General features: G+C 39.0%; 1 protein-coding gene across 4 annotated transcripts in view; it reads right to left on the bottom strand.

Annotated features, from left to right (window-relative positions):
- The window catches only part of GPBP1L1 (GC-rich promoter binding protein 1 like 1), a 57,680-nt gene that overhangs the window by 21,171 nt on the left and 21,420 nt on the right, over positions 1–15,089 (bottom strand). For all 4 annotated transcript variants that reach the window (XM_019937893.3, XM_019937894.3, XM_019937892.3 and 1 more), the window contains exons 2-5: positions 6,674–7,696; positions 5,967–6,081; positions 3,568–3,697; positions 2,894–3,180 (exon numbers count right to left, since the gene is read on the bottom strand). In XM_019937893.3, the coding sequence (XP_019793452.1) occupies positions 2,894–3,180; positions 3,568–3,697; positions 5,967–6,026 (477 nt within the window). In that variant the 5' untranslated portion in view covers positions 6,027–6,081; positions 6,674–7,696. The remainder of the gene's footprint in view (positions 1–2,893; positions 3,181–3,567; positions 3,698–5,966; positions 6,082–6,673; positions 7,697–15,089) is intronic.

The raw sequence follows: 15,089 nt of genomic DNA, 5'->3' as shown, positions 1-15,089 counted from the left end.
TTTATTCCTTACTACAATGTTGCAAGGTAGACATTACCATCCAACAACTCAGGGGAAATTAGGGTTATTACTTGTCCAAGGTACAAATATAGGACTGTTAATTACATTAAACTAATACTATTTTAAAACAAAAAATAACTTTCTAATTATACAATGTAGAGTATGGGGAAAAAACAAGAAACATAGAAAACCTACTGTAAACAATTAGGTCCTCAAATACCTTTTGTTATTTTTGACTAACTACTCTTTCTTGATAAACCCCATTCTTTTTCAACCAATCACTTCTTAATCTCCCTTACTGCTATTCCACAGGTTCTGCTCTAAGCTTCCTCTCTGAATATATTACTTTCCTTGGGTGATTCTGTCCAACCATAAACCTCAACTACTATCTCTATTTCCATGTGCACACCTCCGGTTGATCTCACCCATCTCTTTGGTACCAAGACGTCTTTATCTTCTATCCTCCAATTCTGCTCCTCCTGTTTTTCCTTTTCAAATTACTTACTTATTATTCATCAATTCCCTTTGGATAAAAATCTTATTTTTGACCCTTACTTCTCTAGTTACAATGCCATGGTTCCTATCCTTTAGATTTATCTCCAAAACAAGATCTTTAACAACCTAAATGTCTGTCAACAGGAAAATGGATAAATAAACCTAGTATATTCACACCACAGAATATTTACTATACAGCAGTGAGAAAGATATAGAGCAGGGTTTCCCAACCATGGCACTACTGACATTTTGGGCTGGTTCTTTGTTATGGGGCTGTCCTGTGCATTGCAGGAAGTTTAGCAACATCTCTGATATCTACATACTTGATGCTAATAGCACTATCCCCAGGTGTGACAACCAAAATTTCTCTAGATATTGCCAAATGTGCTCTGAAGGAGGCAAACTTGCTCCTGGATTGAGAACCACTGATCTAGAGCCCTATGTATCAATACAGACAAATCTCAAACAATTTTAAGCAAATAAAAGAGAACTACAATAGACAGTATTCATATAAAGATCAAAATCAGGCAAAATGATATTACAGATTGTCTACAGATACATTCATATAGTAAAAATTTATCAAAACATACATGAGGATGATAAAACATTAAAATCAAAATGGTGATTACCTCTAGGGGAACGTTAGGAGAATATGATTAGGGAAGCTTTAACTGTATCTATGATATCTTGCCTCTTTTGTAAAAGAATGGTATAGAGCATATTGGGCAAAATGTCAATATTTCACAAAGCTAGGTTGTGTGCGTACTTGACGGTTTTCTCCAGACTTTTATGTACACTCAGAATATTTCATAAAAGCATAAACACAAGGCTTCCCCAGTGGTGCAGTGATTGGGAGTCCACCTGCCAATGCAGGGGACATGGGTTCGAGCCCTGTTCTGGGAAGATCCCACATGCCGCGGAGCAGCTAAGCCGGTGCACCACAACCAGTGAGTCTGCGCTCTCGAGCCTGCGAGCCACAACTACTGAAGCCCGTGCGCCTAGAGCCTGTGTTCTGCAACAAGAGAAGCCACCGCAACAAGAAGCCTGTGCACTGCAACAAAGAGTAGGCCCCGCTCTCTGCAACTAGAGAAAGCCCGTGCGCAGCAACAAGCACCCAACTTAGCCATAAATAAATAAAATTTTTTTTTAAAGCATAAACACAAAATAAACTTGCCCTTAATGACCTTGTTCAGGTTTGACGTGACAGCAAACTTCCCTTTAGATCACTTAGCAGGTGGATAATGCTGCCTTAACATTTTTCTTTCCATTGTCAATTAATTTCCCACTGGGAATGACACAGAACTGATAACTTATAAGTTTACTGAATAAATAATCCACGTTATAATTTAGTGTTGTAGTCATTTTTCGACTACTGAGTACTTAGGACATTCTGGACAAATATTTAATATATTGGTGTATTACAGACTTTTCCATAATAAAGTTTTAAAGGATAGGCACCTGGGGATAGGAATTTACTTTGATAAATGACATTTAAATTAAGAGCCCCCAGGTCATTTGCTAGACTTGGGAGAAGAGGGGATGATGCCTAATTTTACTCTTTAGTTGGTTTTGATAACATAAAATAGCTGTCATAAAAGTGACTGGCTTATCTAATGTGCTACTTAAAAATAACAAGTTGCACTACCTAATAGGATTGCCACTAGCCACGTGTGGTTGCTGGGCACTTGGAACGTGTGCCGTCTGTATTAAGATGTGCTACAATTATAAAATGCACAAAGGATTTTGAAGATGTAGTACAACAAATAATGTTAATTATCTCATTAATTTAAAGATAATGACTACAGGTTAGAATAATAATTTGGACATATTTGGTTAAGTAAAATGTATTATTAAACTTTTTTAAGGTGCACAAAAACTCTACTTTTGGTTTACAGGTCAAAAGGCATATAATTCAAAAAAAAAAAGGCATATAATTAATTCAACACACAATAGCATCAAGTTTTACTGAATGTACAGGCAACAGCTAAAATACTCCTAACTGCATGTTTCTGAACTTACCACAATTGTTTTATATGAGAGGGCAAAATCAAGACAAAAAACCCCCTCTTATGATAGTTGGAGAAAGCAATTTAACATTCAAGAATGTAGTTTTACATAAACATATCTGAATACTGAACCTTATAAAGCTTAAAGAAAAATAAGAATTCCAAAGGCAAAAAGATGAAAAAATATGAAGATTTGCTAAAAGTTACACAGGAATTTTGGTCATCATCATCATACTAACCAGCTCCTTCCTTGTCCTTCCTAAAAACACTAAAAGTCTAAACTTAGGGACTCCCTTTTTAGTACTTTCTGAAATGTTCTCATTACTAACACGGTTTTATATATAAGAATCATTTGTCAGGTTTTAGGTATACAACTAAATCTTTATACTTACAAAGTCGTCTTCTTCAAACTGCAACTTTTCTACCTTATCATCTTTCTTCTCTTCCCTAATCTCTGTAGGTGGCTTTTCCTGAAAGGCACAGCCTTTCCGGGAGTGGAAGCTGCCATTCCAGTGGCGATGGTTCCCTGTGCCACCCCCACTACGCTGGCTCATGCCATCGTGACCTCGGGAAGAGCCGTGCCAACCAGATAGGTTCCCTGTGATTCCAGCATATGCCCCCTTAGAGACACCAGAGTCCACGGAATCGTGCCGGAACAGGGAGGGCTGGTGCCAGGAATCTGAAATAGTAAGGAAAAGTAACACATTAGAGTGTTTGCTTCCTGAAAATTCAGAAACAACTGGGCCAGATGCTTCCTGATATAACTTAAGGTATTGCCAAAGCCCTTCGGGGGACCTTTTTAATAAAAGAGTAAGTCCACATACAAAAAAGGCACAAGATACAACTTTCTGTTTTAATGTAATTTCTATATGAGTTCTTCAACTGAATAAATGACTTAAGAGAACCTGAGAATGTTAGAAAGCCAATATAGTTGAGTAATGACTACTGGAGGATCTAACTGAGTATTATGTTTACAAAAGATCATTATTCCAAGATTATGGACATGCACCCTCAGCTTGGGCTTGCTGAGTAGCTTATATAGTCATGGAAGTTGGGTATGTCTTACCTCCTGTCGTTCGTAGAGGTCCATTGTTAAAAAAGCCATCAGAGGAATTATGTCGACGACGGCTTACTCCAAATCTACCATCTCCTCGGGGTAGGTGCTCTCCGTGTTTTTCGAAGGTGGCTGTAGGTGACTAAGATGATAAAGTACAGAGAAGCAAACAGGTAAGTACATATCAGTCTCTTTCAGTATCTTAAGTTTTGCATCGGGTTTTTAGAATACAGGTAATATTGATGGCAGAAACCCCTATTTTGAGCATATGGAACACAGTTAAGGGTACCGCAGTCCTCTGAGTTAGAGAAGCCCTATGTTACATATTCAATCATTAACTGAATTAATAGGGAGAAAAAGCAGCTACTTCAATTATTTGCATGAGAGGGGAAAAAAACCCTGTCAATATCCAAAAGAATAAGCTCCAAAACTTTACACTTAAAAATGTTGTTAATCTTGAAAGGAAAAGCAAGATGCTTGCTCTAAATAGATTTATTATTTGTGTAAATTACTCTCGAACTGAAGACAAAGGAACAGTTAAATCCCACCTTGGCAGGCCATTAACAACCCCACAGGAGTTTTTATAGTTTTATAAAACACTTACTTCCAAACATTAATACTCATAACAAGACTATAATTTGGCATCATCCCCATTTTACTATTTCCATATAAGGAAAGAGGTCAGGGAGAATAAGTCTCTGAGGTTACACAACTAAAAAGGAGCACTTTGAGAAACACTTATTATAGATGAATTCTGATGTCCCTTCCTATTCCAAATAGTTGCATTCTATAACAGTCTTTAGTCTCATATGATAGAAACCAAAGTCTAAAAAAACCATGAAAAGCATGGATACATTTGACAAGGGCTTACAGGAGAACTATAGGTTGGGGTAGAGACACCTTCACATCTATTTCCTTATTATTAATATCCTCACCAACACGCCGTCTGTCAGTCTTTTTTATTTCAGCCATTCTAGTGGGTTACAAAGATTTTCTTCTTTCTTCTGAAAGTTTTATGGATTTCAGCTCTTTAATTTAGGTTATAATCCATTTCAAGTTAATTTTTTTTTTTTTTTTTTGCAGTACGCGGGCCTCTCACTGTTGTGGCCTTTCCTGTTGCGGAGCACAGGCTCCAGACGCACAGGGTCAGCGGCCATGGCTCACGGGCCTAGCTGCTCCGCGGCATGCGGGATCTTCCCGGACCGGGGCACGAACCCGTGTCCCCTGCATCGGCAGGCGGACTCTCAACCACTGCGCCACCAGGGAAGCCCTCAAGTTAATTTTTATGTATGATATGATGTAAAGGTTGAGGCTCTCCCTCCCACCCCCACATAGATATCCAGTTCTAGAACCACTTGTTAAAAAGACTATCACTTCTGCATTGAATTACCTTGGCACTTTAGTCAAAAATCAACTGTATAGGACTATTTTTGAATTGTCTATCCTATTCCATTACTTTATCTGTCTATCCTTATGCTAATACCACACAAATTTGCTTATTATAAAATGGAAATATTTAAATCATATTTCCTAATTCTTTTTACTGAGTTCACTGTGCTAAATCAATTGTTCATTGTGCTAAATCAATTATCCTTTGCAGGTATAAGATGTGCATACATTTAAACGCTTTCCTAGGATCCCACACCGAATCCCTCAGGCCCACCACGCCCAACGCTTGGGTCAGATTATGTCAATTATGAGACTTGGGGAATTTCACAAGGGCAATTCAAAATGAAGATTAGAGCAAAGGGTTGTGGGTCTAGACAGACCAGGAACATCTTCCCAAAATTCACATCTAAAAATAGGGAAGGTATGCTTTTTTCTGAGACTACCTATCAACTTTCTCCCTCCTCTATTAGTTGGCAAAATGGGAAGAATTTTTAAGTTTACTAGCTTCCTAAAGGTTTCCTTTAACAATAATATATTCCATTTGTCTTTACCCTTAACGCAACATACATTTTCCCTGAAATCATTAAGTAGATTATTGTCTCTAAAAAAGAATTTCTAAGATTTAATCTGAGAGCCATGTAGTAGTCAATCACTGTCTATCCTTTTTCCTCCTCATCTACTACTTTAGACAAATGTGCATTCATCCTGAAGATCCATTTCCCCCCCAAACTGAAGTGTTCCTGCAGCTAATATAGGCAGTCTTAAGTGTGCCACACAATGAGAAAAGCTTAACATGAAATAAACAGAACACCTGGCAGTAGCAGGGTACACACTGACTTGCACTGCCTAATTATTTATACCCTATTAAAAGAAAGATAGTTAAGTTTATTGAAAACGTATGTAAAATCCCCAGGCAAGGCTGAATACACAAAAAAACAACTAGATTGTAAAACAGAGGCCACAGACAAGATGGGGATGAAAAGAACTGGTATTTGGATAGTTACTAGAATGGAGAACAGTACCTTAGCTGACTGTGGTGTTGAGAAATTTAGCCAAGCAGGAACAAAGTCATGCTGCGCCATTTAGGTCCAGTGTCTCTTTTCAACAAGGTGAGGCATCCAACCTCATGGCCAGGATCTGAAAATGAGAAAACTGAAATCACTTATTCTTGCAAGAACCTGATATCAAGTAAAGAGTCTGTGATTACTTTAAGGTCCCCCTTTTATAGAAAGACTTGCTCTCTGAGCCTTTCTAGAGTACTCATCAGGCCCCATACATCAGAGAAGTTATAAACAAAACAACAGTCTGTGAATATATAACCATGAAAAACACAAACAGAAGAGTGGGTCACAGACCTGGAAGTTATATGACAGAAGCTAATGAATTCTTGTGTTATAGCAGAAGAACCTTAAGAATAAACAACTACTTAAAACTACAGATACTTATGAAAAAAGATTAATCTGCTTCAGGTAACTTCAGGCAAAAGCAGTAGAAAAGATCTTCCTAGAGATGGAGGATACAACCTCTCAAGAGTTTTTCTATTTAGTTCACATTAATTTCTTCAAAACATCAGTTAGAATCAGTTTTCCTGAGAGATCCATCTGTTGGTGTCTCCAAATCACCCCACTGATAGTCTCCAAAGTATAATATGTAAGAAAGCAGTAGATATTTTCCATGATACATATACATACACAGTCTTCTTCCAAGTTAGACACAGGAGAATACTCACCCCAGAGCGTAACCTCTGTGGTCCTGTTTCCTGAACTCCTTGAGTCTGCCGGCTGGATTTCCACGAGGTTCTCTTGTTAAAAGGGTACTTAAAATTAGGCTGGCCGGCAGCACACCTTATGATGAAGCACAAAGAAGCCAGGCTCTGTGTGGATCAATTTCTCAGTCCCCTCAATTGCTCATCTTAAACTATCTAGATCCTGACACGTTTCCAAAAGGGGAAAGGGGAAAGGGGAAGGGGGAGGGGAACATAAAAAGTATTTGTTACATTTAAAAAATAGGGGGAAGGGGAAAGAGCTATATCAATGTTCACCTCATTCAACTTCCTTGAGTGATGGCCCTATGATGTTGCTTAAATAGATAATACATGGACATTTGCACATTGAATGCAAACACTGTTCACAAAAAGGTCATAGCTTAGAAAGACAGATGGACTTTTGTTTGGGCAAATAATATCATTGAAGTGATAGATCAAAAATAAAACACTGAAGAGCTATAAAAGATCTTCTGAGTAATCAACTCTAGTAGCAAAACATCCACATTACAAAGCCCTTAATTTACAAATCTCATTACTCTTACACAGCTGCTAAAAATAGTGTGTAGGTATGTATTTATATTTGACTTATCCTTCAAAATCTAAGGACATAAGAAACCTGTTTAAAACAAACAAAAAATCAGACAGGAACTTGATATGCTTTTCCCTCCTAAGAATAGCAGCTCTCAAGGCAAATTTCTTAGTATAAAGCTCTCAAATGTTTCTTCTATTTCTTTGGTCTTCACTATTTATAAATTCACAGCAAAATTAAAACAAGTAGAAAGACAGGGCTTAAGGAACAGTCATGGAGAAAGTTCCAAACTGAGGTTTTCTTCTCTTCAGTTTTCTGTATTTCACTCGTTCTGCCCCTTCTTGAAGACTAAACTGAGTTAATGGAAGGTAATAAGAATCTTCTGCTTCAGTAGAGAAGTCACTTTGCATTCATGTCCATCGTTATTCAATCATTTTAAAGGCCACAGGAATCTATCACTATAAATGAAAAAACAAAACAACATATATCACAAGAGGCAAAATTACTATATATAAATGCTAAAGTGAGACATGGTCAAATGATCGATCTCGGAGACAAAGGTCTAGGAGACAAAACTCTTAAGTCCAATTTAGACATTAATCTATAGCAACAACATAACTGGCTAAAATTATTTTAAAGATTTTTAAAGGATTTTAGAAAAGTCATCTGAAGGAATATACTTTTTAAATAACAGTTTCTCCAGTTAGCTATTAAAGGTAATTCAGACATGCAAATTAGTCTGTTAGATTTAGATTTTCTCTCATATATGGAATAGCTTGCCATAAGTGGTCAAAGAGTTATAACTTACTGGTTATTACCACAGTCAACTATCTAATTGTTTAGTACTAACCACAGACAGATGCGTAAAAACAAGACATCCGTCATAGCATTCCTCATGTATTTACATATTCTTAGATACCTACTTATCAATTAAAAGACTTAAGTGCTTATGCTCTGACTTAAAATATGCAGTAAGAGATAACACAAATACTTCTTTGGCAAATTCCCAACATTCTTCCAAAGACTAGGAAGTTTTCTTTCTTTCTTTCTTTTTCGTAATAGATTAAAAAATATTTATTTATTTATTTATTTGGCTGTGTCAGGTCTTAGTTGCGGCACGCAGGATCTTCACTGCGGTATGTGGGATCTTTCGTTGCAGTGTGCGGGCTCTTCGCTGTGGCACACCGGCTCCAGAGCGGGCTCAGTAGTTGCAGCACACAGGATTAGTTGCCCCATGGCACGTGGGATCTTAGTTCCCTGACCAGGGATCAAACCCGTGTCCCCTGCATTGGAAGGCGGATTCTTAACCACTGGACCACCAGGGAAGTCCCTAGAAAGTTTTCTGATATGAGAGAATGCTTGCATCTGTGGGCAATTCTGGTCTACACTGGTATTCTAGTTTACAGAGTATTTCTCATATAATTAATTCATGTTTAAGAAATACTAAATTCAGAATAGTAAATACCTCTTTGGGGAAACAATGGGAAAGGAATCAAAAAAAGGTTCCGGAGGGCTTCAATTGTATCTGTAATACATTATTAAGCTGAATGATGGGTATATGACTGTTCACTTGTTCTCTACATTTTTTTAATATACATATAATACATACATACATACATACATACATACATACATATATATATATACACACACACACACACACACACACACATCAACCATGCAGAGTATATATATTCCTTCAGCGCACATGGAATAGTTTTAAAAACTGACCTTATACTAGTTAAAAGAAATCTCAATTAGTTCCAAAGAAGAAAACAGTCTGTGTTCTCTAACTATGCTATGTTAAATCAGGAAACGACTTTCTCTTGCAGTGCCCGCTCTCCTTCCCCTTCTTGAAGAAATCCTGTCCAAAGCCATAAGGTGGGGTCAGGCAAGGTAAAGTCCTCAAAGGGGGAGCTCAAGGCCAGAGCAGGGTGCTGGGGCATAATCAGGGTGTCTACACGGGGTGGAAGGATAGCGAAATGTGCGTATGGCAGCAGTCCTGTGCGGGATGTCAGGACTGTTGGGCAACGTAAGGTCAATGTCCCAGTACGAGGGCAGCCTAATGCAGAGTGTGAGAGCCTCAGGTGGAATGAGGTGGACACCCTGGCAGAGGGACACAGCCAAATAGGTTGAGGGCTTCCACGCAGCAAGGTGCCTTGCACAGTTGTTACAATTTATATGTGGTTAGGAAGGAACACATGCACGGGAAGAGGTGATAAATGGAGGCTGGTTACATACTGGGATTTGATCAAAAATTAAGAAATATTAAGGAAAAATGGGAGATTTCTTACTGTGAGAGAAATGATACACTGATAAAGAAAAATTCAAAATTCTTAAATAGAACGACAAAAACCACTACGAATAAATTTGCACTGTAACAGCTACAGCAATACTTAATATAAGCTTTAAAAATGTAAAAAAAAAAAAAAGACTAAAACCAAACTGATCTTTATCGTTCTTTTCCCAACATTTTTATCATGATAGGAAGAGAGCAACAAAGCAAATCTAAAGAAACAGAAAGGAGAGAAGCAAAAAAAGGTAAAAAAAGATAGAGATGATGTTTAAAAATGATAATTCTTTTGAAAAAGATTAATAAGAAACAAACTCACGTGACTTCCCTGGTGGCGCAGTGGTTAAGAATCCGCCTGCCAGTGCAGGGGACATGGGTTCGAGCCCTGGTCCGGGAAGATCCCACATGCCGCGGAACAACTAAGCCCATGTGCCACAACTACTGAGCCTGTGCTCGAGAGCCCACGAGCCACAACTACGGAAGCCCGCGTACCTAGAGCCCGTGCTCTGCAACAAGAGAAGCCACCGCAGTGAGAAGCCTGCGCACCACAACAAAGAGTAGCCCCCGCTCACTGCAACTAGACAAAGCCCGCACGCAGCAACAAAGACCCAACAGAGCCAACAATAAATAAATAAATTTATAAATGAAAAAAAAAGGAAGAAAACAAACTCAGGTAAAACTGCTTGGGGAAAAATATTTGAAGAAGATAGCATGAAAAAGAGGAAATAAACACAACAGATAAAGAAACATCATGAGTAAAATAATATTATGAGCAATTATATGCTAATAAATACGAGAATCTTAGATACATTTCTATGAAATGGCAAAACTGGCACAGTAATAAAAAACTTGAATAGACCTGTATATATTATTACATACACCATGTACACTTAAATGTGAATCAGAAAGCCCCCCCCTCCAAAAGGGTGCCAGGTGAAGAAGAAAAACTCAATCCCTGCCTGTAATTTGGTCTCTTGGGTAGCAAAGAGGTGCCTAGTTAGTGAGCTGGGACAGGATGGGTTGGTTAGCACTTTGGCCCAGGCCTTGAGTTAGAGGCCAGCCTGCACAAAGAATAGCTAGTTCAAGGATAATCCCTTGATATTGGTTCTGTGGTCCAGCCTAGAGATTTTGAAAATCAGGAGTGACTGCAAGACACACACTGGGGAAAACCAGCTTTTAATATAAACAAATTAAAAGAAGCCAATTCACAAAATATTTAGAAAGAAGTAAAATACACAGAACTTCATAACTGATGGGATATGGGGGTAAAGGAGAAATAATGGCTCATACTCTGATTTCTAGCTTATATAACTAGGTAAATGACCATCACATAATTGACTGATATAGGGATAAATGCCGACTGGCTGTTGTTCCTTCAGTATAATTCAGGGTTGTTTTTATATAGGTCTATACCTGCAATACCTAGTACATGATGACAATGTTCCTGTAATAGATTCTTATAGAAAAATATCAATTAAATAAAGCTTCCTTCTGAAAAAGACATAATTAACTGTTTGTTGCATTCTTTTTTTGTTATAAGAATTGTGGTTTAAACCACAGAGAACCTGAAAATCTCTGTGAGATGAATCATCCATCAGGTTATAAAACTGATAGACACAAAGGAAAATGCCTGAATTTTAAACATAAGCAGTTCCCCTTTACAACCCCCACTAGATGCATTCCAATCTTCTAATTGACACACACCAACTTTTCAGTCAACACTCAGTCCCAAATTTCTCTAGCAGTCTCAGTTGAGGCAGTGACTGTAGAGGGAATATTAACTGACAATGCTTTGCTACTGGTGTGAAAGTTCTAAAGTTGTTATATATCCTGTAACTACTTACCGACCATCTCTAACATACCAGGATGTCAAACTATATAAGAGTATGGTCTGTGCATGTACGTGTAGAGTATGTGGTGGGGAGGAGATGAATGACAAATGGGAAATGAAGAAAGAGGACAGATAAAGGAAAAAGAAATTCCTGTTTTAGAAGCAAAAGACTATAATGCCAATAATGGTTTCACTAGGAGGGTGGAACTATGGGCATTTTGTTTTATCTTCTTAGTCAAATGTTTTTGTAATGAATTACTTTGCTCTGCAAATTTTTATAAAATTTTATAAAGTTATTTGGTGATGCCTTTTGGGGCTGTAGCTATTTTTACAGAGCAACTAATTGGAGGAAATTTTGTTTAACTACCGAGAAATTTTGAGAAAGAAAAATACATCACTCAAAACTCTTCTGGTGGGGGGGTGGGGAAATCAAGATTAAAAAAATTTAAATATGAGATGTCAAGTATGTGGTCTGGAGCACAGAGAAGTCTGCTCTGGAGAAAGAATTTTGGGAATTGTTAGTGTTTGGTAGATGATGTTTAAAATCAGAAGAGATGAGAGCTAAGGAGAATATAAAGATTTATATAAGAGTTTCAAGTCCTATTTATTCCATCCCTTAGTTTCCATTTCTATTTGTCACTCCAGGTTCAAGTTTCTCTTCAATTAAAAAACTGGTTTCGGGGGCTTCCCTGGTGGCGCAGTGGTTGGGAGTCCGCCTGCTGATGCAGGGGACACAGGTTCATGCCCCGGTGCGGGAGGATCCCACATGCAGCGGAGCGGCTGGGCCCGTGAGCCATAGCCGCTGAGCCTGCACGAACGGAGCCTGTGCTCCGCAATGGGAGAGGCCACAGCAGTGAGAGGCCCACGTACCGCAAAAGAAAAAAATTAAAAAATAAAAAAAATAAAAAACTGGTTTTGGGGACTTCCCTAGTGGCGCAGTGGTTAAGAATCCACCTGCCAATGAAGGGGACGCGGGTTCGAGCTCTGGTCTGGGAAGATCTCACATGCCGCGGAGCAACTAAGCCCGTGCGCCACAACTACTGAGCCTGCGCTCTAGAGCCCACGAGCCACAACTACTGAAGCCCGCACGCTTAGAGCCAGTGCTCCGCAACAAGAGAAGCTATCTCAATGAGAAGGCCCAGCACCGCAACAAAGAGTAGCCCCTGCTTGCCACAACTAGAGAAAGCCCATGCACAGCAACGAAGACCCAACGCAGCCATAAATAAATAAACACACACACACACACACACACACACACAACACTGCTTTCACAGGCACTACTAGTCTCTTCCACCCTCGACCTCAGCCTCTACTCTTGGCTGCTAGATTTCTCTTCCAGAGTCCAGGTTCAAATTATATCACTATCCTGCTCAGAAGTTTTCCGGCTTCCCGCAGAATAGGATTTAAGTTTCTTGTTCTGATAGTCAAGAAATAAGCCTTTGGGGCTTCCCTGGTGGCGCGGTGGTTGAGAGTCCGCCTGCCGATGCAGGGGACACGGGTTCGTGCCCCGGTCCGGGAAGATCCCACATGCTGCGGAGTGGCTGGGCCCGTGAGCCATGGCCACTAAGCCTGCACGTCCGGAGCCTGTGCTCCGCAACGGGAGAGGCCACAACAGTGAGAGGCCCGTGTACCGCAAAAAAAAAAAAAAAAAGAAAGAAGCCTTTCCCCACAAGTAAACTCCCTCTCTGAAATCCTCAAGGTACCTTAATTGTGCCTTCAAATTAAGTGTTAAGGAGTACTTAACACTTGCTCCTTCCAGGACAGTTATAAATGTTGATTCTAACTCCCAGCAGGCCCAGAACCTGTTGCTTCTAGAAAATCTTGCCTTGCCCTTCTTTGAAATTCACATAGCATCTAGCATGGTGCCTTGCACTCAGTAAGGATTCAAAGGTTTAATGAACTAATTTTTACAAATTATGATAAAGCAAGAATGCAAAGAAACTGTAACCCTCATACACTGCTGGTAGAAATATAAAATGGTGCAGATGCTGTGGAAAACAGTTGGTGGTTCCTCAAAAAGTTAAACACAGAGTTAGCATACGATCTAACATTTCTATTCCTAGGTATATAGCCAAGAGAAATGAAAACACATGTAAGTTAATGTTCACAGCAGCTTTATTTACAATATCCACAAGAAGCAACTCAAATGCCCATCAACAGATGAACAGATAAGCAAAATATGGTATATCCATACAATAGCATATTATTCAGCTATAAAAAGGAATGAAGTACTGATACATACTACAACAAGGATGACCCTTGGAATCATTAAGCTAAGTGAAAGATGCCAAATATACAAAACAACACATATTACATGATTCCATTTATATGAAATATCCAACCCATAGAGAACAGATTAGGGGCTGGAGGGAAGTGTGGCTGCTTAATGCATTCAAGGTTTATGTTTGGGATGATGAAAAAGTTCTGGACAGTGATGATGGTTGCAAAACACTGTGAGTGTACTTAATGCCACCAAACTGTATACTTAAAAATGGTTACAATGGTAAATCTTATGTGTATTTTGCCACAATTAAAAACAGTATTATAAAGCAGTTGTTAAGTCAATATAAATAGTCAATATTAAATATAAACAATGCTCTACATCATCCATTCTTTTTCAGGTTTTATCTAAGTGCTTTTGCTCTCTCCCTGCACATGTGTATCAGAACTGCCTATTTGAATACTTGATCCAACCATTCATTCATAAACATCTGTGAAATATCTTAGCTTTACAAATCCTATGACTTCTTGGCTACTCCACATATACCCAGCAATCTACAAGATACTTCACAACATGATCTAGTTTTATACCTTGTAATTAAGCTGCTAGAGAGGATGTCCCTGCCAGGGACCTTACCTCAATCTCCTCTACTTCAGGCTCTCATTACCACTCCACATGTGTTCATGATCTCATTAACTTTCATTTTCTCCACAGTCCAATGGTGTCACCATCTACTACTCCTGGTAACTCCAACCTCTATCTACACTGGTTTCACTCAATTAACCAAAAAAACCACACCCACTTCTCTGACTTAAAACAAAACCCCTTCCTCAAGTCTGAATATCCCTCGAGGTATTTAGGTTCATTTCCTTTCAGCCATTTTTTTTTTTACAATTAGTTTTTATTTATTTATTTATTTTCAATTTTTGGCTGCCTTGGGTCTTCGTTTTTGTGCACGGGCTTTCTCTAGTTGTGGCGAGCGGGGGCTACTCTTCATTGCGGTGCGCTGGCTTCTCATTGCAGTGGCTTCTTTTGTTGTGGAGCACAGGCTCTAGGTGTGTGGGCTCAGTAGTTGCGGCTCGTGGGCTCTAGAGCACAGGCTTAGCTGCTTCATGGCATGTGGGATCTTCCCATACCAGGGCTCAAACCTGTGTGCCCTGCACTGGCAGGCGGATTCTTAACCACTGTATCACCAGGGAAGTCCCCCTCCCTTCAGTCTTAACAAAACTTCCACAGAGAGCAGTGTACTCCTAGTATCTTCATTTTCTCACTCCCCCATTAATTTCTCAATCCACAGCAAAATTAATTTCCACTCAGAACTCCAAAGAACACTGATCTGTCCTTTTAATTCCAAAATTTGATGGGTAACTGCCAGTTTCTTTACCTCTAAAATCAAAGTTGTGCTACTTCACATGTTGAAGATTAATAAACCAACAAATATAAAAACGAGCACGTTACTATTTTACTGATTCTTAATCAAAGAGTGGGTGAAACAATACAAAGCCA

This window comes from Tursiops truncatus, chromosome 1 (genome assembly GCF_011762595.2).
Source record: "Tursiops truncatus isolate mTurTru1 chromosome 1, mTurTru1.mat.Y, whole genome shotgun sequence".
NCBI classification, from domain to species: Eukaryota; Metazoa; Chordata; class Mammalia; order Artiodactyla; family Delphinidae; genus Tursiops; species Tursiops truncatus.
The sequence above is the reverse complement of the archived record's forward strand: the minus strand, read 5'-3'. Positions and strand labels throughout refer to the sequence as shown.